This window comes from Strongylocentrotus purpuratus, unplaced genomic scaffold, assembly GCF_000002235.5.
Source record: "Strongylocentrotus purpuratus isolate Spur 01 unplaced genomic scaffold, Spur_5.0 spur5_scaffold_5, whole genome shotgun sequence".
Taxonomy (NCBI): Eukaryota; Metazoa; Echinodermata; class Echinoidea; order Camarodonta; family Strongylocentrotidae; genus Strongylocentrotus; species Strongylocentrotus purpuratus.
The window spans coordinates 29655534-29678014 of NW_022145611.1; the positions used below are offsets into that span (position 1 = coordinate 29655534).

The 22481-nt window shown below is 34.3% G+C and overlaps 1 protein-coding gene across 2 annotated transcripts; it reads right to left on the reverse strand.

The window, feature by feature from the left end:
- Nucleotides 1-98: 98 nt before the first annotated feature.
- On the reverse strand, nucleotides 99-22403 carry tpcn3 (two-pore calcium channel 3). 2 transcript variants are annotated; one of them, XM_030998271.1, is made up of 20 exons: nucleotides 21185-22403; nucleotides 20017-20327; nucleotides 18307-18389; nucleotides 15674-15794; nucleotides 14629-14754; nucleotides 13704-13826; nucleotides 12951-13069; nucleotides 12140-12244; nucleotides 11487-11613; nucleotides 10872-11073; nucleotides 10174-10318; nucleotides 7059-7223; nucleotides 6527-6591; nucleotides 5942-6020; nucleotides 5277-5346; nucleotides 3961-4192; nucleotides 3321-3411; nucleotides 2729-2842; nucleotides 1062-1183; nucleotides 99-382 (listed from the first exon to the last, which is right to left on the reverse strand). In XM_030998271.1, exons 2-20 carry the CDS (start codon nucleotides 20299-20301, stop codon nucleotides 234-236), a joined length of 2523 nt encoding a protein of 840 aa, XP_030854131.1. In that variant the 5' UTR covers nucleotides 20302-20327; nucleotides 21185-22403; the 3' UTR covers nucleotides 99-233.
- Nucleotides 22404-22481: the final 78 nt, after the last annotated feature.

Below are 22481 nucleotides of genomic sequence, written 5' to 3' on the forward strand. Positions count from 1 at the left end.
CGAGTGTGGGTACTGTTACTATTGCCCGAACAAAATGATGTGTATTATTTGTTTTATAAGATTACGTTTTATTTGTTTTATAAAATGATTTTACTAATGACCGGTCATTATCAAAATTACTTCTTACCGGTATGCAAAATAAATGTCTAGATCCAATCAACGTCATCATCTTATAATAACTAATCACTGGATGAAACACACACATTCGTCTATCGTTCTCTTCATATTTACTCTCATGCTATGTTATCCACGGAAAGAGGAAAGGGGGTGATGTCGGTTTCTGGCATATCATCGACATCATCGATCTCCTCGGGACCTATATCCTCATCATCCAGCTCGCCTTCAAACATGTTTTGTAGAGTCACTTGCATGGCCTTGCGGCCTTTAAGAATATACAAAATATATAATTATTAGAAATGTAATAAAATCATATCAATCAATGTGAATACAATAATATCTACATATATCAGCTGCTTCACCAAAATCAATCAAACTGATATATTATGCATCATTTTTCAGGACTGCGAGGTCTGTAGCCAAATCCTTTACATTCTTAGGTTTCAGTTAATTGTTTTCTGTTACACTGGGCAGAAATAATACCATATTATAAATAACTTCCATCAGAAACCGGCATGAATATTGTTCCTTCTAATCTTTCTACTGAACACCTCTATGCCTACCAGTATTTAATTTTAGAAATTCGTTAGTGATTATGAGTGTGAGGAAAATGAATGTATCATTTCAACAGTGAAAATATTGACAAGTTCACAAATACAGTAGTGTTGAAATTTCAGAAGGGATGATAATTGTTCATGAGAAGAATTCTTTGGAGTACAACTGCTACATGCCTGGTTGAATTAAATACTAGTTTTGCAATTGTCTTCAATAATACAGCTCTGCATCAGGTAAATAATCCTAGGATAATTTTGGACATCATTATAACTAAACACCTTATGACTTGATTGCTTATGTTTTTGACATTGCATTCAAATGGCAAAGGTGCATCTCAATCTATTGCATGTGAATATAAGTACACATTGTTTAACAAAAATTGAACTTACGTTTGCCAAGTCTAAACTTGATATTATCATCAGGGTTTTCAGGGTGTTCCTGTTCCATCTCTTTCACCAACTCTTTACGATCTGGCTTCTTTCTCCTTCTACTGGCCTCCTCCAAGTCATCTCTGAAAATCAAGTCAAGAAAAAAAAGAAAAATCTTGTAAAAGCCAAACCTAAGAAACTATCATTAATGGATTGTGCATGTCCATGCCATCAAATGAAAGACATTTTCCATTTGAAATGTTTAATATCACCATTTTCTCCCCTCTCAGATTTCGTAAGTTTCTCATATATCTCTCACCTATTGTTAATTATCATGTATTTATATGTTATATGTTTAAATTGTATGTATGTATAAATGGAATAATAAAATAAATAAATCTGAATCTGAATCTAAAGTGGCATACAAATCTAGAGTCTAATAAAACAAATTGAACATAAAAGACGCATCTACAGTGTACGATAAGGATCACTTTCAAACCTGATGTAGCTAACAGAGAAGACAGGATTTCCTGAAACACAGATAAGGTTGTAATGTAGCATACCAGCAGATGTGTTGCATAATGTTTATCCAAGGCCTATGCAATTTGTAACATAACAGTTGCTGCAGTAATTTAAAGGTACTCTGTCCCATTTGCAGGCCAAAAAAATGAAAAGGTTAAATTCCAATGACATTTGAAAGATAATACTAATTTAGAACTTCACTTTAAGTGGGAATATAACGACTATTAGTTGTCAAATCGACTTAAGAGCTATAGAGCCAGTAAGTAATGGTCTGAATTTCAGACCATTGTACCGAATGGTCGTACGTTTTATGCTGCGCAAAGATTCAATCAGTTTAATTTTGGCCATAAAAGAAGTGGGTTATTGATGTAGACAAATGCTCATGAACCCTTTACAGCTCAATTTATGTTATTACCAAAGAAGAAAATAAGCCATTAAGTCACTCAATAGTGTCTGACAGTGAAGTCTAGCAAGTAAACAGGTTTTCTCGCATAATTTGAATATTAGGACATTGCTAACATTTAAATTTCACAGATAGGACATACATGACATATTCATAATTCCTGCAAAGTTCTACAGAATTGGATGTTGGCTGCAAAAGGGACATAGTTTCTTTAATTACTAAGCTCAAACTAGAAATGAAGATTAGGGCACAACATTCCTTTTCAACTTAACTTCTGCACTACTTGGCCAACTGATAAAATCCCAAACTAAATTTCAGGTTTGAAATATCAGATAGTCTTCTTCACATTGATTCTGGTATTTAAATAGTGAAGCTTTTTTGTTTGTTAGGTTGTTTTACCCGACTGCAAAGAAAGCATGTGTATGCTTGTGGGTAAGCAACCAGGAGACCAACGGCTTTAAGCACTCTCTGAGGGACTTGGTATTTGTAATTAGGATATACAGGCCTTACCAAAGAGCATTGACTTGCATGGTTTTTAACCCAGGACCTCCCGGTTAAAAACCACTGCTCTACCACTGGGCCATCGCGCATCCTCTAACTTCAAAACAATACTCCTAATCATTAGACACACGTCCATAAAATACACTTGGGATATAGAATTGCATTTTGAATTTCAGCTCAAATGACAAATATGTCACTAAACCACGAGCCTCTCTGGTCATAAATGTACAACCATAAGGACATGACAGGGTCAAGGACTTACACTTTATCACTTAGGCCAAGATCTTCTACTACTTTCTCTAAGGCACTCTCATACTCTGTCTTTGACAAGGAATACTCCACCATGAACACCTCCAGGATAAAGGCTATGAAGATACTGAAGGAGAGAGAGAGAGAGAGCAAAGTAAAATATACAGGTGTCAAATGTAATGCAAATTATGTAGTAATAATCCTACTGAGATGATAAGGGGGGGGGGGGCAGCCCAAATATGACAAGAGTAGAAAAGGGAACATAAGAAATAAAAGGTTATTCACTGTTTACCTTAATCTACAAAAAAAAAAAAATCTACTGCAAAATGACAGACATTATTAGAGCAGCACTGATACTTAACATATCCACATGAATATTCAAAATGTATAATAAATGCAAGATGAAATTGTTTCACTGGAATAAATGTGAATCCTCAAATATGAACCCGTTCTTATCTCAGAGTTTACTTCATTTTAATTTATGTTTTTAATATAGTGTCTACTTTCAAATTAAGATTACCATATTTCAAAAAGTAATAACATCCATATTATCAGTTACATATGATATATCGAGGTCAAAGGTTAAAATATGCTGTAAAACTTACTTGATAATGACAATGACAACCGAGATGTGGAAGAAAAGGAAGTAGAGACGAGAAGCCTTGTTGGTAACGATAACATATCCTTCAGAGATCAGTGTGACTAGTTAAGAAAAATGAATTCTTGAAATAATAATGAATCATCTAAAATGCTCACAGTTTGGTTTGATAAACAATTTATTTTCATCAACATGTATAAAAAATCCCCCCAAAATCGATTGTATGCATTGCATGATTCTGAACATAAACTCATTAATCATGATATTAGGTCAGTCAGCCATAACACAAATATCTTTCATGGGCGAATCAAACAATCTTAATCTTCCATTGAATATTTTGTTTAAAAAGGCAGATGCTCCAAAATATTCTTTATATATTTTTTCTGTATACCGGTATATAATATATATATATATTTTTTCAATCATTTTAATTATTTTGCTTTTAGGGTTGGGGGGGGGGGGGGGGGGGAGGGAGCAGTGCGGGCTGTTTTGGTCACTGCCAACATTATTAAAAATCATTAATTAAGTACACATACTCTCAAATTCAGTTCTTTTAACCAAAACAAATATCATTTGAATAACCAAAATAATTATTAATAATACTAAATCATATGAAATAATAAAAATAAGATTGTTGATAAGGATATCATGCCACTGGTTTACAACCATTAGCTCAATCAGAAGAATGAATGCCTTCAAGATGTTGTTGAAGTTGTTGTTGCAGTAGTGATCTCGGTAGAAATCTGAACCACGCAGGAGAGGGTTGCCGCAATAAAGCTCATCCTCTGTCAGGTCAGCACCATCTATCTCGTAACCATAGTAATTGACCTTACCTCCGTACAACTCCATTCCAATCACAGCAAAGATGTAAAATACAACCTATCATATGAAAAGGATAGTGCAGTGAAAACTGCTTTAGTGATAGATGTAAAATACAACCTATTATATGAAAAGGATAGTACAGTGAAAACTGCTTTAGTGAAAGATGTAAAATACAACCTATCATATGAAAAGGATAGTATAGTGAAAACTGCTTTTGATAGATGTAAAATACAACCTATCATATGAAAAGAATAGTATAGTGAAAACTGCTTTTGATAGATGTAAAATACAACCTATTATATTAAAAGGATAGTACAGTGAAAACTGCTTTAGTGATAGATGTAAAATACAACCTATCATATGAAAAGGATAGTATAGTGAAAACTGCTTTTGATAGATGTAAAATACAACCTATCATATGAAAAGAATAGTATAGTGAAAACTGCTTTAGTGATAGATGTAAAATACAACCTATCATATGAAAAGAATAGTATAGTGAAAATTGCTTTAGTGATCACCTGTTTAGAGAGACCATCTATCCATAATCAATAAAATACAAAGTGTTTCTCGATGAAACCTGCACAAATGTAATGTGTACATAGAGACCACCTGCTGTTGAGACCCCATTTCTTGCCTCCCTCAAGCAGTCTATATACAGGTTTCAATGTAATAACCATCGTTTGTAACAAGATGGTCTAGACATGGTTGGTCAATAGTATATGTACTAGATCACAACTATGGCACATATGTTATACTGCCCAGACAATAAAATAATCTGCATATTTCAGTTCAAATCAAATGCACACAGCTATCAAGTATAAATGACAATACCTATGCTCAGTGTTCCCTCTAGTCTGAGTGATTCCTCTAATATTCCTTGCGTTTCTTTAAAGGTGAGAGTCATTGGGCTGAATAATTATGCAAAAATGCCCACTTTATAAATTGCTTGTATTCAATCAAGTTGATTGGAAGATCAAAAAGGACTGACTATCAAGTCAAACATGTAAAAAAAATGCAGAACCACTATCAGGATTCTCTGGTGAAGTTCTATTATTCAAGTCTGCAATGTCTTATTGAAAGTAATGTATGTACTCTCAAGAAACTAGATACACAGGCAGTGTACTTGTCAGTCAATACTTACAAATATAATTGCACCAAAAGTTATGATTGATGGACCAATATTCATCACTGTTGCTACGATGACATGGAATCTGTGAAAATTAAGAAATGTAATAATATCTTCAATCATTAGAAATGGGTTTATACATGGAAGAAAGATCAAGCTACAGAATAGAATAAATCAGGGAAAACTGTAACCTACAGGGATGCATTATAACCTCATTTTGGGTAAAAGAAATGCTTTTATGATAAATCGATACCACCAATAAAAACTCAACACATTTTACTCGAAGGTGAAAAAGAGAAGAGAGAGAGAGAGAGAGAGAGAGAGAGAAATCGGATGAAGAGATATAGAAAAATGGGGGAGGGGGAAATAACAGTACAAGAAATATACAAAGATAAATTAGAGGGAAGCAAAAGAGAAGTAATAGGGGAAAGGATGACAGAAAAGAAAAAAAAAAAAATCGAAAATAAAAGACAAAAAAAGGGAATGAAAAAAAAAAAGAAGTGAGAAAGACACAGAGAGAGATGTCGTAGGACAGCAGTGAATGGTACGACACAGATCAAATGAAAATCTAGAAATAGATTACAAGTGAAACAGAGAGAGAGAGAGAGAGAGAGAGAGAGAGAGAGAGACAATGAAAACGAACTATAAAGCATATATATATGAATTGAAGTCATTAATACCTTTCTATGTTGTTGATAATTCTGACCAGTCTGAGTACCCTAAGGATCAGCAGAATATCTAACGTGGTTTCTGTCTCGTCTGTTATGAAAAAAAATGACCAGAAAGGGTTAAAACATTGTAAAATAGAAATTAAGAAAATGAAGAAATCTCCTACAAGTATTCAGCTAAGTTCCATGTTTATGGACAATGAATGATCATGTGGAGATTTAGAATTGTTTAACTTTATTTTTATGCATTATTCCCTACTTGTTGATGGACCCAAAATTCAGGTCCACAGAACTTCTGATAGTTATCCAACTTTGGAAATTATATCAGGTTGAAAATACACTTCAAAATAAGATTTTATGTGACAGACTTCATGCAGTTGTGGGTACATGTGTGTGTGGGGGTTTGTTTTGGTAATTGGTTTCGTATTTGCAGGCAGTTTGCTGCCTACGAACATACCCTTTTCTGGATGTTTAAATAATCCTTGTATGGGGAATGTTCAGTACAGACCTTGAATGTTTTTCTGCACCTTTAAATGTTTTTAACCTTTGAATGTTTATAACAATCATAATCAGTCAATTCATGATTAATATACTCACTGCTGTCTAGGATGGCTTCTATAATAGTGATGACAACAGCAGCTCCAATAACAAGAAAATCAAATCTGCAAAATAATTTTTTGGCGAAGAAATTAAAGGCCGGCTGTACTAGTTCAGCCAGAAGGGATTAGACCACACAGCGAGGTCACTGACAGGTGGCTATCTCATGAACTCGGCTCTCAATTAACATAAGAAAAAGAGGATCATGGGGGACCAACAGACACAGATTGGGGAAGTTTTCTATATAGAGGGAGCAAGTAGCTACAAGTAGGACAGTGTGGCTTTAAATCAAAGCAGAATTCACTTTATTTTCAATATTTACAGGTAAGATTTAAAATGGTTGCGACATATTCATCTGTTCCCCTACAACATGCAAAAGGAAATTTGCAAAATTTCTGATACCTCATTGAATATTTGAATCCAGATTTATGAACATATTTTGGCTGGGGATGTAGGAGATGGTACACATGATTATCAACTTTACTCTCATCTGTAGACAGGGCCAGTTATGGTTTCACACAAAGTTACTTACACATTCCAGAAGCTACGGAAGAATTTATAGAAGCCCAGAGCATACATCTTGAGTGCAATCTCCACCGAGAAGAGAGCAAGGAAGTAGGGTTCCCCCTCGTCTAGTTTGAATCCCACAAAGAATGCATTGATGATGATTAGTAGATCAAACACGTAGGTGAAGTATCTGTCAACAACATAGAGGGATATTAAAAGACATATTGAGTAAAATTACATTTGTTTTTGTTGTTGGGTTTTCATTGCAATGATTGAATTATGGTAATCTGTACAAGATGAACTAAGATATTGACACCTGGCAATTCACAAACCGATAAATTATCTTGATGCGCTTAAATTAGTTGGCGTGTAAACCTCGCTCATTTTAAAGAATACCAGCCTATGAATTTAAACTTGGTACAAGTATACACCTATGCACAATCTACATAATACTCCTTAGTTATCTGTGGCAGACTAAAGTTCTGGTAATGAGACTAGCTCTTGAGTTTTGTAACAAGTCAGACAGTGCTTTTCAGATAAGAATTTATTATAACTAAAGCTACAACTACCATGTATACTACCACTACAATAGCATCATCCCTACTATCACTAATACAACTACTACCTCTACCATACCACTATGTACCATCACCACTACCACTACCATTATAACTACTACTACTTCTACCACTACCACCCGGTCGCCCCACTCAGTTTTATTTAGGGTAGGCGTATGCATGTTCCCTCCTTTTGAAAACACCCTCTAAGTCTGGTGTGTAAAGTCAATATGGGCAGATTTTGTGTGTGTTACGAGCCGGACTTTGCTGCGTGAAAAGTACCCCTTTACCGGACATTTTGGGAACATGTATGCAATCCCTTCATTCCTGGAGTGGGGGGCTGGGCACTACCATGTATACTATTACCATAATCACTCCTACTACCACTACCGCTACCATACCACCACCACAAGCGTTAGTACAACTACTGGTATCACTTATGACTGATACTAAAACGCACCTATGACGGGCGGATCGCGCCATAAAGATGACAACTATACAACTATACATCCATCGAATGGATGTAGGGTTTTAACCAATCAGAACGCAGGAAACTGTACAACTATACAACTATACAACTATACGACTATGCAAACATACAGCTATAGAACGTATGTAAGGTTGTTACGTTTGCGGGCCGAAATGCCATAATTGCGAACAACCATACATCCATTCAGCTTTATGGTTGTACGGTTTTAACCAATCACAATGCAGGAAACTATACAGCCATGGCGGCGAGAATGTCTGTATAGTTTTATGCCTGTATGGTTTTAACCAATCATAATGCAGGAAACTATACAGCCATGGCGGCGAGAATGTCTGTATAGTTTTATGGCTGTACGGTTTTAACCAATCACAATGCAGGAAACTATACAGCCATGGCGGCGAGAATGTCTGTATAGTTTTATGCCTGTACGGTTTTAACCAATCATAATGCAGGAAACTATACAGCCATGGTGGCGAGAATGTCTGTATAGTTTTATGGCTATACGGTTTTGATCACAATGCAGGACATTATATAGACTAGCCATGCATCGCTAAACTTATGCAATAAGGCAAAGAATTTGTTGTTTAATTAACCGAACGATATTCTAAATAAACATACAAATATTACTCCCCAACTTGGAAAAAGATGGGCGAATTGCACCAGTTCATGCATTTCAGTCCCATTCATATAAATTCATCCAGGTCCAACTGCAAATGTCCACCAAAGTTTAATGTTCGGTTAGGAAAGGTACAAATTAATTAATTTAATTTATTCGTGCAGTTGATAACAATGTAGGTCCTCCACGTCATTAGGAATAATCATGTTGTAGTCTATATATACATTTGCCGATGGGTCTGTTGCTTAGAGAGAGATCTAGACCCTATATACCCCAGACTAGATCTAAATAGACCTAGGTCTAGATCTACAGTTGCCGATTTAGGAAATTAGATCTAGATCTAGACCTAGTCTAGTATTAGTAGATCTAAATAGGAGTAAATCTAGGCCTATAGTCTACTAATATTTCTATAATAGACCTAGATCTAGTCTACTAGAGTAGATCTAGGTCTAGTCTATAGTAATAATAGTCTAGATCTACTATTTACTAGTAGGTCTAGGTCTATTTATAGTAATAGTCCACTAAATTAAATAGAATAGTACTAGGCTAGACCTAGTAGTAGCAGTACTAATTAAGCACTAGATCTAGGCCTAGTACTAGTACTAGTACTAGACCTAGCTATCACCTAGTCTAGATCTAGTTCTGGTCGACTACTAGTAGATCTACCACCAGATCCAATATTATTTAGTACTAGTAGGCCTATAAGATCAATTTTTATTTTTATTTTTATTTATTCCATCATTGCTTTGCTATGTTCAGCATTCAATGGCTTTAGAGGCATAAGTGTCGGCTAAATTCAGACATTCTCACTGCCATGGCTGTATAGTTTCCTGCATTGTGATTGGTTAAAACCGTACAGCCATAAAACTATACAGACATTCTCGCCGCCATGGCTGTATAGTTTCCTGCATTGTGATTGATTAAAACCGTACAGCCATAAAACTATACAGACATTCTCGCCGCCATGGCTGTATAGTTTCCTGCATTGTGATTGGATAAAACCGTACAGCCATAAAACTATACAGACATTCTCGCCGCCATGGCTGTATAGTTTCCTGCATTGTGATTGGTTAAAACCGTACAGCCATAAAACTATACAGACATTCTCGCCGCCATGGCTGTATAGTTTCCTGCGTTCTGATTGGTTAAAACCATACAGGCATAAAACTATACAGACATTCTCGCCGCCATGGCTGTATAGTTTCCTGCATTGTGATTGGTTAAAACCGTACAACCATAAAGCTGAATGGATGTATGGTTGTTCGCAATTATGGCATTTCGGCCCGCAAACGTAACAACCTTACATACGTTCTATAGCTGTATGGTTGCATAGTCGTATAGTTGTATAGTTGTATAGTTGTACAGTTTCCTGCGTTCTGATTGGTTAAAACCCTACATCCAATCGATGGATGTATAGTTGTATAGTTGTCATCTTTATGGCGCGATCCGCCCGTCATACGCACCCACATGTTCAAGTTACCTGTGATTGATTACTTTCCTCATGAACAGACTTGCTTTGGAGTTGTAGCAGGTTGGGCAACGTCTCTCAGAAAAGGACTTCTGTTTATCCACTTGTACAATGGGCACATTCAAGATATCCACCACCTTCATGAAGGTGCGTTTATCTGCATCAAGACACAAACAATAGTAAAATGTTTAGTATAGGGAGTAAAGGAACGTTTCAACTTCGACATGGGATAAACACTATACCTCAAACTCACCATAACCTAACCTAACCTAAAACTCAATGGGAAACCCTAACCATTCATCTAATTTTTTGACATAATTAAGCCTGGGGAAAATTCTGCTAAAGCATGTGTCACAGCTCTAATGGCATGTTTCTTTTTTTTTAATACAACAAATAATCTTAAATAAATATTTCCTGCTCGGTAATGATTTTTAATGACTTTTTCATGACTTTTGATAAGTTTCCTTTCATTTCTTGACTTATATTTTTGACAATTTATAAAACAAGTTTTCAAACACAGTACCCCTCTTCATTGTTTTTCTAAAACACATATTGCTCTCCATTTTCAATCTCAAGCAGAATTTATTTTCTAAATATATATATATATATATATATATATATATATATATATATATATATATGCAGTATGAAACTCTTGGTGGTTCAACTGCGTACATCAATGAAAGGGTTAGAAGACCAGATCCACTTACTGATGAAATTGACCCCATCCTGATCGAGAACCCTCCATAGAAGACGTACATGGGCACGGTTTAGCTTAGGGGCTACCATCCCCATCATCTCCTTCCAGCGCCCCCAAGAGAGGAGGAAACGCCCCCCATGCCACTCCTTAAGAATGTCCCAGGCACTGGCAAGCTTGCGACGTTTGTTGAACACTGACTTCTGAACCTCGTTCTGACAAGAGATGGTACATTTCATTATGAAATCAAACAAAAGATATCACAGAATATAGAGAATGATTCAGAGAACAAGCACTAAAAAATGATACTGAAATCATCAGAGGATCCATATCATAATGACTTTTTATTTACATACAATCATCATTAAATACTATTCAAGAAATGCAAAACTAATCCATTAGAAAAGTACCAAAATTTGAGTGCTACTCCAAATTTTAACAATGCTGTTGCTGTTGCTGCCACAATAACTAACCCTATTAGTACTCATTTTCCTCCTCCTATTTCTATTAATGTTACTATTACATACCCTGCTACTACTACTACTACTACTAATGCTACTACGTAACTACTACTAGCATTATAATCACAATAATCATTATAAATATCATGATTGGTTAAAATGTATACCTTGAGATGTTTGCGGTAATTCTTGTAGATGACAGCCAGAAAGATGGACATGAATATATACAGGCAGATAAAGATATATGTGATGAAGTAAAGCATGTACCAAGGGTTGAAATCATACGCAGGCATCCTGTGGTGGAAATAGAAAAAAGAAAAATTAATTCTGGTAATAAAAACTATTTCAAATTGCATATATCATATAATATTATTATTATTATAATTACTATTATTATTATCGCTTACAGTAAATGACAATTACATAAATACATGTGCTAAGAAATTTTTTTTCCAACTTCAAACTGCAAAAGAAAAGTGTTTTCAAGGGCTTTCTAAAGGTTATCACTTATTATCTAATTCTAAGTGTAGATCATTCCAATTTTTCAATGGTAGCTCATAACTCAGTCATTATATTTTCTTCCAAAATTGTAGATATATATAATACTTGCAGGTTCGATCATTTTGTGTCATCTTTGTTTGATAGTGTAGAAATGTATTTTCTATTATTGTTAGATCTCCTGATCATCTTTAATATGAACTACTTCTTCACAGTGATCAATGGTCCCTTGGGATAATGTGTATCAGACTGAATTTCAGGAAAATCAAGAAAGTTCCATTATGTGGTCACACAAATGGTTAAAAAGCCTGGTCATACTTACATTATATCTGGACTGTTTGCTGTTGTTACAAGAACGTAGAGGTCCCACCAAATCTCCCAAAAATCTGTAAAGTATGGAGAAACTTCATCGACCTTCTTTAGATTACTGTATATATATACAAGAAAAAAGAGAGAGAAATGATTAGGGGAACTCAAACAGGAAAGAAACAGATCAATATTCCAATGCCCTATCTTATACATAATTTTGATTATTTCAAATTGATAAAAACTTGATACCTATCGCATCTCTGTACTGATAAGATATACGTTTCAGGTTTACAGTTGATAGCAGGACTTGCAATCTAAACAGATTAATTGAAGCTCTTTATGAGACAGGGCCCTGAGCTTTGGATGGTGACATTAAAGGTTGGTCCCCAGACGTAAATAATCATATCTGATTTATACACGTCTGTAAAAACCCATTACACACATTAGTAGATCGGACAGTATATTTGGGATATCCTCTCTTTAAAGATGAAGAGTGTAAAGGAACTAAATTTATTGGAAATTTGACAAGCCGAAAATAGGATTAGCATAAATTCAAGAAGTAAACAGTGAGCTAAACAGCTCTAGAGAGCCCTGTCTTCCTGATATGGTCATACAGTAATGATATCAAACTAGTTACACCTTACCACAGTTCTACAAAGAGAGTAAAAAACAACTATGCTCATGTTACATACTTGTATAGACTTCACCTTACTGGAAATTCTTGACCTTGCTGTTAGCTTATCAACTTACTGGTACTACTTCGCTGAAGGTCAAACATTAATACAATGATGAGCATAGACATTGATGTGATGAACTAAACTTACTCATTTCCAAAGAGCTCTCTACCAAGGAGAGCAAAGAGAGCAATGACAAGAAAGAGAAGGATGAGGACATTGAGAATCTCAAGAAGCGTCTTACGGATGTTGCTGAAGGCTAGACGAACCTGGACAAGCACACATGAGAATCAATCAAGGGTACTAAGCCTGAGGGAATGATTGTGTGGTAAAGGTTCCTGCTATTGTCTAAGCTGCCAAAATGATGTCTATAGTAGGCTTATAAATTCAGGACTACATTTATCTGAACTGCACAAATCAGTTATCATAAAATGGGATGAATAGACACAAGCAGGGTGAATATCAATGAACAATGGAAAGCATTTCAGAAATACTTTTCCCAGGAATAATTTAGATCTTTTTCTAGGGCATGCAGTAGTATATGCAATTCAGTCTGCTTTGTTCCTAGGGGGGAAAACAAAATATCAATAACAACAAATTAGTTTCCAACTTTTTTTTCAGTTCACGCTGATGTTCCAATTCACGTGGTTTAAGTTACTAAATGTCTAGGCTGATTTGAAGGAGTGGGCTGAGAAAGAACCCTACAGGAGTGGTACAGATCATTCTGTTTGTAATTTGTTTTATTATTTTCTTTCATGAATAGAACTTTTAAATACAATTTTGTTCTCCAATTTAAGTAGCTAAAACAAAGAAACATGTAAACTAATAAACAAACAGATAAAGCACACACACAAAAAACAGTAATACCTGTTCAAACTATACTTTCAACTCCCATGTACTTACCAGTTTCATTTCAGCAAAAGTGACCATTAGCACTGGCCGGAGGGGTCTTGACCATCGCACAGCCTTGTCCTTAGCACCCAACTCATACATCATAGTGAACATCACCATGTCAACAACTGTCAACTGAAAAAGGCCATTAGAAAGGAGAGAAGAAGGGTTGATAAACTAGACTATTCTTGTTTAGGTGACATTATTTATTACAAAAATTGCATTGTATAAGAAACGTTGTGGAATCGATCAGAAAAGGTTGATCATCTAGCATATAAGTATTGGTGTGTACTGCAAGGTTCTGGAATCATCAAAATGATAAGAAATTTGGCCCAGTCTTCGTAAAGTTACAAGCACTGTACACAGAAAGATGTATATAGGACTACGTACACGTGCGCGACACGTGCGTTTATCACTCACACACCAATAGATAAACTAATTTACCAAATATATTGATTAGTAGGCGGTTTCCCGGCAAATTTTGTATCATCATGTATTAGTCAAAACATATTCTTTCACATGATTGGTAATAAGAGCTTCCATTTCATTTTTTGAAATTGGGGTGTTTCCAATACTGGTCTTTACCTTTAATGTCCATCTTTTAATTGGATCCAATCATAACAAAATATACACAAAAGAAAACCTTAAAAAATGTAAAAATAACATAAATATTCAATAACCACTATGGCTGCAACACTGACTGCAATACCCTAACATTCATTCAAATGGAGTGCCTCAATACATGGTAGCAGATGTAAATCTATTTCCGGTACATTCAATGAAAAAATACAACACATCAAATTCAGACTTTTTGAACCCAGTGTATAGTGATATTAAACCAAAGCACTTAGAGACATCTGACATGTATACGGCGCTATATAAACCCAGAATAGTATTGTTATTAATATTGGTGAATGCATAAAGAGGATTTACTTACGATGATGACAGTAATGCTTGCAACGTTTTTCATATCTCGGAACCATCTCCCTGCTGCACAATAGTGGCTGTGGAGAAGTCGCAGGGTGAAATAGACTAAGCAGCTAGTCTCCAATAACATTGAAGCCTAAAATATACAGGAATAATAACAGGTGTCAAAAATCGACTGTCAATTTAACAATGGTTGTGTGTGACATACAGTGTATACTCCCTTCGCTCCTCTCAAGGCATCACAACTGCTGCTCCCAAACCCTTGGAATAACCTACCCATATCTCTTCATAACCAACAATCTGTCAATACTTAAAAAAAAATATCTAACGAATCACATCTCCTGTTAACAATATAACTGTAAAGCGCATTTGACTCTATATATAAAATGCGCTATATAAATACATTATTATTATTTTCATTATGAAAAACATAAAATCCACGCATTCAAATCCCTCTAAGCGATTCACCTTTAAAAAAATCTATGCATCAACTATTTAGTACATGTAGTTCATATTATGTCAGTATTTTATATCATGCATATGTAACTTTTACTACCGGTATGTAATTTTTAAAAACGTTATTTGATAATCATTTCATACAGTCTACAAGAAGATAATTCATTACTAAATTTATAAGCCATAATTCCTTCATGTCAAACTTATATCTTGAACACAAGTTACACTCACTGTACCTCTTTGAATTATTCCCAATTTATGGGGAATCGAAAGGAAATTTCATTCAGGGGATTTCAATTTAGAATAACGATTGAAAATTAGCAAGGGGTATATATATACATAATTGCAAATACTATACCTCTAGAATCTTGCTAAGAAATAATCAGAAAAGGGAATAACTTATGGGACTTTCACTGCATTATATCACTTTTAAGGAACCAGAAATGTTAGGATAATATATTTCTTTTCTGGGAAGCCACAATTTGTGGGTGGCTGTTGAATCACATCAGGTAATAATCTGTACATGTAAGAATAAAATTCAATGGTGCTTTTATGCCCACGTATGTTTAAAATAAAATTAGATTAATAGATTTACATACCCAGTAAGGTATATGGAGGTTTCCTACTGCAGGCTCTTCAAAGATGGCTAGAGATAGATTAAGGAGCATGAAGAGATACAGCACCCAGCTAAAGATTGGCATGTTGTACAAATGGTAGTATCTGTATAGTGCCGGGAAGAGACCAAGTAAAATAGAAAATTGTATAAAAGATGATTAGGACAGGAATATCATAGAAATGATCGTATCTGGACTGATACACGTAAATGGAAAATAAAAAATTATGTTATGAGGATGTGAACCCCAATGCTGTTTAGTTCATTGTTTATTCAAGCTATAGTTAATACCCCCTTCACATACACTGATTTTCCTTATGAGTCCTTACGGATCGCCAACTTGTAGTCAATCGCAAGCATCCGTAAATAACTCAATGGTATTCGTAAATAACTTGTCACAACTCGCAGACACTCGTAAGGATCCGTGAACGGAGAGGCAAATTTGGTGACATGTCAAAAATCTTCTTACGATTGTCCACGGATTTATTTTTCCGTAAATAGCTCGTAACAATCCGTAAGTATCGTAAACCACTCGCAACAACACGTAACGATCTGTAAACTGCTCGCAAGAACCCATAAATGACTCGTAAGAATTTTTTTAACGATTTGTTAGGGTTATTTTACTATTTGTTTACGGATTATTTACGGTTTCATTCGGTTTGTGTTACGATGGCTTTACGTATTGTTACAGGTTAATACGAGCACTTTAAGTATAGTTACGAGTACTTCCCGAATAGATACGTATACTTTACGTATACTTGTTTACGATTTGGGGAAAGGTAGAAAAGCTGTAAACTCGTTAATACTCGTAACTAAGTCGTAACAACACGTAAACACATCGTAACTAACAGTTGCTCGTAGTTATCCGTGACAACTCATAACAAATCATGGAATTTTGCAGTAACAACTCGTAATAATTCGTAATAATCCGTAACTAACCATAAATAGCTCGTAACAACTTTTAAATCGTCGTAAAAGTGGCCAAATTGTAAGGATCCGTGAAAGATCCGTGAATTTGTGTGATCCGTAAGGACTCGTAAGAAATATCTGTGTATGTGAAGGGGATATAAGTCTAGTTGAGACACTTGTAGTGTGAGTTTGTAATTTATGTAATGCCAAAATGCAGATGGACTACAATAGTACCTGAGGTTATTTCAATAGGTTATGAAGATCATAACATATTAATGTACATTTATGAGTTTCTTCAAGAGACTGTATTATTGCTATGAATTTGATGATGCTTTGATGTACTTGTTTTTTAAATCCTTTATCTGTGTCATTATTCCACAGTTTTCACGGAATGGAATGGTATGGAGTACAATGAAGCAAGATTTACTCCAATCATTAAAGCTACAAATTCGCATGGAAACCTTTCTCCAGACTTATCTTAGTTGTTGACCTCACTACAGCCACACTTATAGTTTAGCAGCAAATACAGAAAGACTAAAGCTTTAGTATGCCTGTGTTCACTGCTATTTATAGGTTTCGTTCTAAAAGTTTAAAAGTTTTTTTCTACATGTACATTGTAGATAAAACTTGAAGGGACAAGTATCCAAAAATATATGATGGTGATACAAAATATGATTATCATATCATATATGCTATTCGAAATAAACATTTTGAGAAAAAATATTCATTGTATGAACTAATGTAAAGCGGACTGAAATCATTACTTAATTCATTTTCATTGAAATGTAACAGTTAGTATTTTGTATTTTGAGATCCCTTTCTGTGAAATATTCATGAGATTATTTGGACTACTTCCAATTGTATTTATGGCTCACTGGGAGTGTTTCACAAAGACTAAGATCAACTTTAAGTTGGACTTATCTATGGCAGGCGGTTCATGCCACTGTTTGCTCTCACCATTATGATCTTTAAATAATACTTTTTCCTTCAATAATGAATTATCAAAAAATGTAAGTTCTGTAGATTTGAGACCATGATTTGTACATCCCTTGAAAGACCAATGCCAGTAAATGGTGAGAGCAAACAGTGGCATGAACAGCCTGCCATAGTTAAGTCCAATTTAAAGTCGTTCTTAGTCATTATGAAAAAAACCCAGGTCTCTACTATCCATCAAAAATTACAACAAAACAAAACAGAACAGAAATATTTCATGCACTGCTTTCATAAAAAGATTTTGCAGGATCAACATTTCTGAGAAAATGTCACTTATAAATCATGAAAGGTAACTACTTCACAACATCCCAATATTCCCACTTGCTTCCCCCGCTCTCTTCCTATCGCATTCCTGTCATTAAATTACAGTCTTCCTCTAAAACCCTTATTTATATCCCTCTCTTCCTTTCGAGTCTAATTGCTTAACTAATACACTCTTTGTCGTATAACTCTTCATTCCCTCTCTCTCTCTCTCTCTCCCCCCCTTCCCCTCACCCTAGCTCTCACTCTCCTAATACACACACTTCATCTGCAAATTTGTATCCTTCCCTACACATACTCACCCTTGTTTATGATGGTATCTTATATTTCAATTCCTTTATTTTTTCTTCTCATTTCTGTAACTTGTTGTACTTTTCACCTTGTCTTTAATAACCTACATTACAAAATATTTCAAGATTAACCGTTGACATTAGTTACAAAAAATATTTTACTAACCTTAAATGTTGTTCTGATGTTTTGAATTTGAACTTCCTGCCATACTTAGCATCTTTGATATACGTCGCTGCTAGGAAAAGATCCTAAACACAAGTAGAAATAAGAGAGGAGAGACAATACAATATTAATTCTAATAATTATTATGGGGAATGCAACAACAGCAATTCAACATTTTTTTTCATTGATGCACAAACTAGAAGCACAAAACTAGAAACAGATTCTGAAGTAATATACATTCCATCATAACTTGTGCAAAATATTTCTGACACAGTCAAGGATACAACATCTAATATTGAACGGGTTTCCTCTTACAAATTAAGGAGGTAGTGAAGAAAATTTGAAAGGAAATGATTGTACCTCTCTTCTCAAGGCAATTCTGGCAGGACATAATACAATTATAATATTTCATTTGCTGTTGCAAGTGAAAAATAACTCAAAATTCAAGCTGATTTCCAAAAGGAGGCAAGAAAAAATGTTTGGTGTTTTGAGTTGTCTGGCTTATTTTCATAGGGTATAGCTTTCACTATATATAAAGACATAGATTGAAACACAATCTTCCAAATTACAAGGAATACATCTACGTACCCCATAAAAAGAATAAAACAATAGAATAAACAAACAGATATATAGATAGACGGGTAGATAGACAGACATATAAATTAATAATAGATAAATAAACTAATCAATCAATCAATAAATTAATGAATGAGTACATAAATGAATAGAAAGACAAATAAATGAATAAATAAATGAATAAATACAATCCAAAATGCTAGATTTAAACAAACATGTACATTGAACTATTTCCCCTAGCATAATATATTTTTTAAAGCTACACATACCGGTATATGTATTTGTCTTATATATATATATATATATATATCTGTTAAGTAGACTAGCCATAGAAGCTAGGTTACTGGACTGTGACCTCTGCTGTTTGGGGATTGATGGATATCTTAATCAAACATTCAGTACCAGGGGATTACAGTCTGTATCTTCACTCAATTTGCACCTTAGCTCCATTTATAGAATGTCTCCATCGTAATTCATGCATGCTGTGATTGTATCAGAGCTATAAACTGAAGAGTTTGTGTCACACAGCTTGCAAAGTAGGCAGGATTATGTCAATAAGCAAATGACTGTTTAAATGGTAGGGGTAAAATTTTGAAATAATAAAAAGTACATTAAGATATATGTAATATACAAAATAAATTATGAGGATTTCATTATGTTAGTCTAAAAAGTTTAGTATTTCTTGTGAATTAATTAAGCAAGTAATATTGTGTGCAATAAGTATACTCTCTGCATCCTCTTCCTGCAAAAGAAAAGCAAAATTCTTGTCCTGAAACTGCTGCATTAATTGGTTTAAATTGGTGCAGCTGATAACTTAATCAAAAGTATTTTAAATAGAACCCTCTAAACACAACCTTTGTATTTAAAGGTGCAAATGAACATTTTTATAAATTATACAAAAACTACATATAGCTCTTGAATAGGATGGTCAAGCAGCAGTCCACTGTTGGATGAATGAATGAATGAATAAATGCATGAATGAATGAATAAATTAATAAATTAATAAATAATTACTTTTTTTAATGTAAATATGTAATTTAATTAATTGAGAAATGAACAAATTGATGAATAAATAAATAAGTAAAATAAGTAAAATGAATAAATAAATATTTTGAAATGACTAAAACATCCACTAACCAGCGCCTTGATGGGGTGTAATGAAACGCTGAATGCTTTAGCCCTTCCATTTGCATTGACTTCCATCTCAATGAATTCTATTACAGGTGTCAGCTCTTTGTCTGATCTCGACGAGGATGATGAGGTCACAGGAGATGAGGGTTCAGAGAATGTGGTATTGTCCAATGATGTGGTATGTTCCAATGTATTGTCAGATGTTTTGGTATTGTCCGATGTCTTGGTATTTGAGGACTTGCTCTTGCTCTGTCGCATGTAGCTATCAACATAATCCTTGGGGCCCTCCATCTTCGAACAGTTTGTTTAAAACCGGTCTGTATAGAATTATAATACAAAATATTTATGAAATCTGTTACAGATCACATCCAAACTACCAATCATGAAGAATATGAAAAGCAAAAACAAACAAACAAAACAAAAAAAATAAAAGAGAGAATGAATAAAGATATTTTGGATATATTGATTTCTTTTCTTCAATACTATCTATTATTTAGGACTCTTTAATGCATTTTTCAATCATTAGAAAGTGAGATAAGTATCTATCCGTTGGGTTTTTCAAATTCCTTCCAAAAAGAAATATGTAAATAATCAAAAGTCTCCGACTGTGGTGTTTGTTAAAAGGAAAAGAAGGTAGAAAACAATCATACAGAACAAAACAAATACAATCTTTTTCAATACACTGAATGGTAATTATTGTTCTTTAAATGGGTGTGCAAGAAATTGAAATATGGCCTTCAAAACTATCAACAAAATGACCATGTTAAGGGCATTAAAGAAACATTATTATTATTGTAAGTTTTAGAAGACAGTACCGGTATATTAAATATAACCTTTTTTTTTTTTAAGTGGTCACTGGGGTGGTGAGTAACGATATAATAAAAGAGAAGTAGATAATGCGTTTTAAAAAGGTGAAGTAATTTAAAGCAATATGATAATAGATGAAACATTTTTTAACGAGGAGAATTATTACCAAATTATTAATACTGTAATGTTGGATCAATAAAATAAAGGGAAAAAGGGAAAAAAAGAAGAGGAATGGATGAGTATAGAGAGAAATAAGGGAGAGAGAGAAAAATAGAAAAAAATATAGGAGATGTATGTATTAAAGTCCATAGGGAAGGAAATAGAAAAATGTAAGAAAAGAAGGTTTGAGAAAATATGGATAACTTACCATCAGCACACAAGGTATATCACAGTTGTTGCTCTACCTCCCAAACAGCTTGAGGTATAATCTGTTCTTTCCTATATTCTGCATGGGATATGATCCTGTAATTTTCTCTCATATATCACAATTCATTTCCACACCATTACAATGGTCTGGTGCTACAAGTGTTCCCACTTCAAGTCTCAAGTCCAAGCTAAATTCAAGTTTTCATCAAATCAGAAACTTGTCCAGTGACATAAGAATATCTTCCAAAGGTCGTCCCACCTGAGCATGTTTAAACTTACTTCCACTTGTCAAAAGTCCTGGTCACTTTATTAATTCAAAACTCTTTTTACAATAGTTATGAAAGAAATCCACTCACTGGACACACATTTAATACACCCACATCACAAGTCCACTACATATTACTTCAGAAGTAATTGTTTGCATAGCTACTTAAAACAAATATCGGGTTTGTTTACATTTTTAGGGGGTGTTGCCTCCAATTGCCTATAGAGGGGGTGGATACACTGCCATGGCATAAAACCATTGAGCACACACAGGAGGGGAAAGGAAGGGGGCTTTTTAGCATCTTGGACATGAAGTACATGTTCATGGATGACTCACAACAGAGAGTCATAAGACAAGGACATGGCACTGAACATATTGGAAAATGTTCAAGATACAAGATATGATTGTCTTTCATCATTGTAATCTAGGAATGATTCATGTTCAATGCTGAAGGGAAAACATTCTCTTTTTAGTCAGAACTTGACCTACATGTACATGTAGTTGAAATATGTAATGAGTTGGTCTAGCTTTGAAACAATAACAACTGTTCATCCTTCATTTGTGGGGCACATTGCATCAACAAAACTGTATCATTTCTTTCTATTCATTACCTCCTCTGTTCACAGACACTCTCCTTGTAATAATGAAATATTAAATAATACATTAAAATTTATTAATCACAGCCAGAATATTGAAGGAAAATATTTGAGTAAAACGCAATGTCACACAAACTGCATTACCAAAATTCATGCCTCTGAATCATTTTCGAAAGAAAAACAAATTGTTTTGAAAATATCCTGATCATGTATTCCAAAGAATGGATTTAGAAGGTTTTATCTGTATACACAACTTGTACAACTAAATACAACTTGACTATCTGAAAATCAGAATCATATATTTAAGACTTGTTTTAGTTTTTAGAATTGCACTCGATTCACCATCTTTTTTTTTAATCCAGAAAAATGGGTTGCATATTTGGAGAATGAACTGGATTGAAAAATTATCAGTTATTCTGGCAGTCATTAGATGCAAG

What these genes read in the sequence shown, in the direction of transcription:
- tpcn3 (XM_030998271.1), bottom strand. Translation starts at nt 20,301, where the DNA reads ATGGAGGGCCCCAAGGATTATGTTGATAGCTACATGCGACAGAGCAAG. An exon ending in CAAGCATTACTGTCATCATC is followed by an intron (nt 13,827 to 14,628) that starts GTAAGTAAATCC and finishes GGCCTTTTTCAG; the next exon opens with TTGACAGTTGTTGACATGGT. An exon ending in CTTTTGGTGCAATTATATTT is followed by an intron (nt 4,193 to 5,276) that starts GTAAGTATTGAC and finishes TTCATATGATAG; the next exon opens with GTTGTATTTTACATCTTTGC.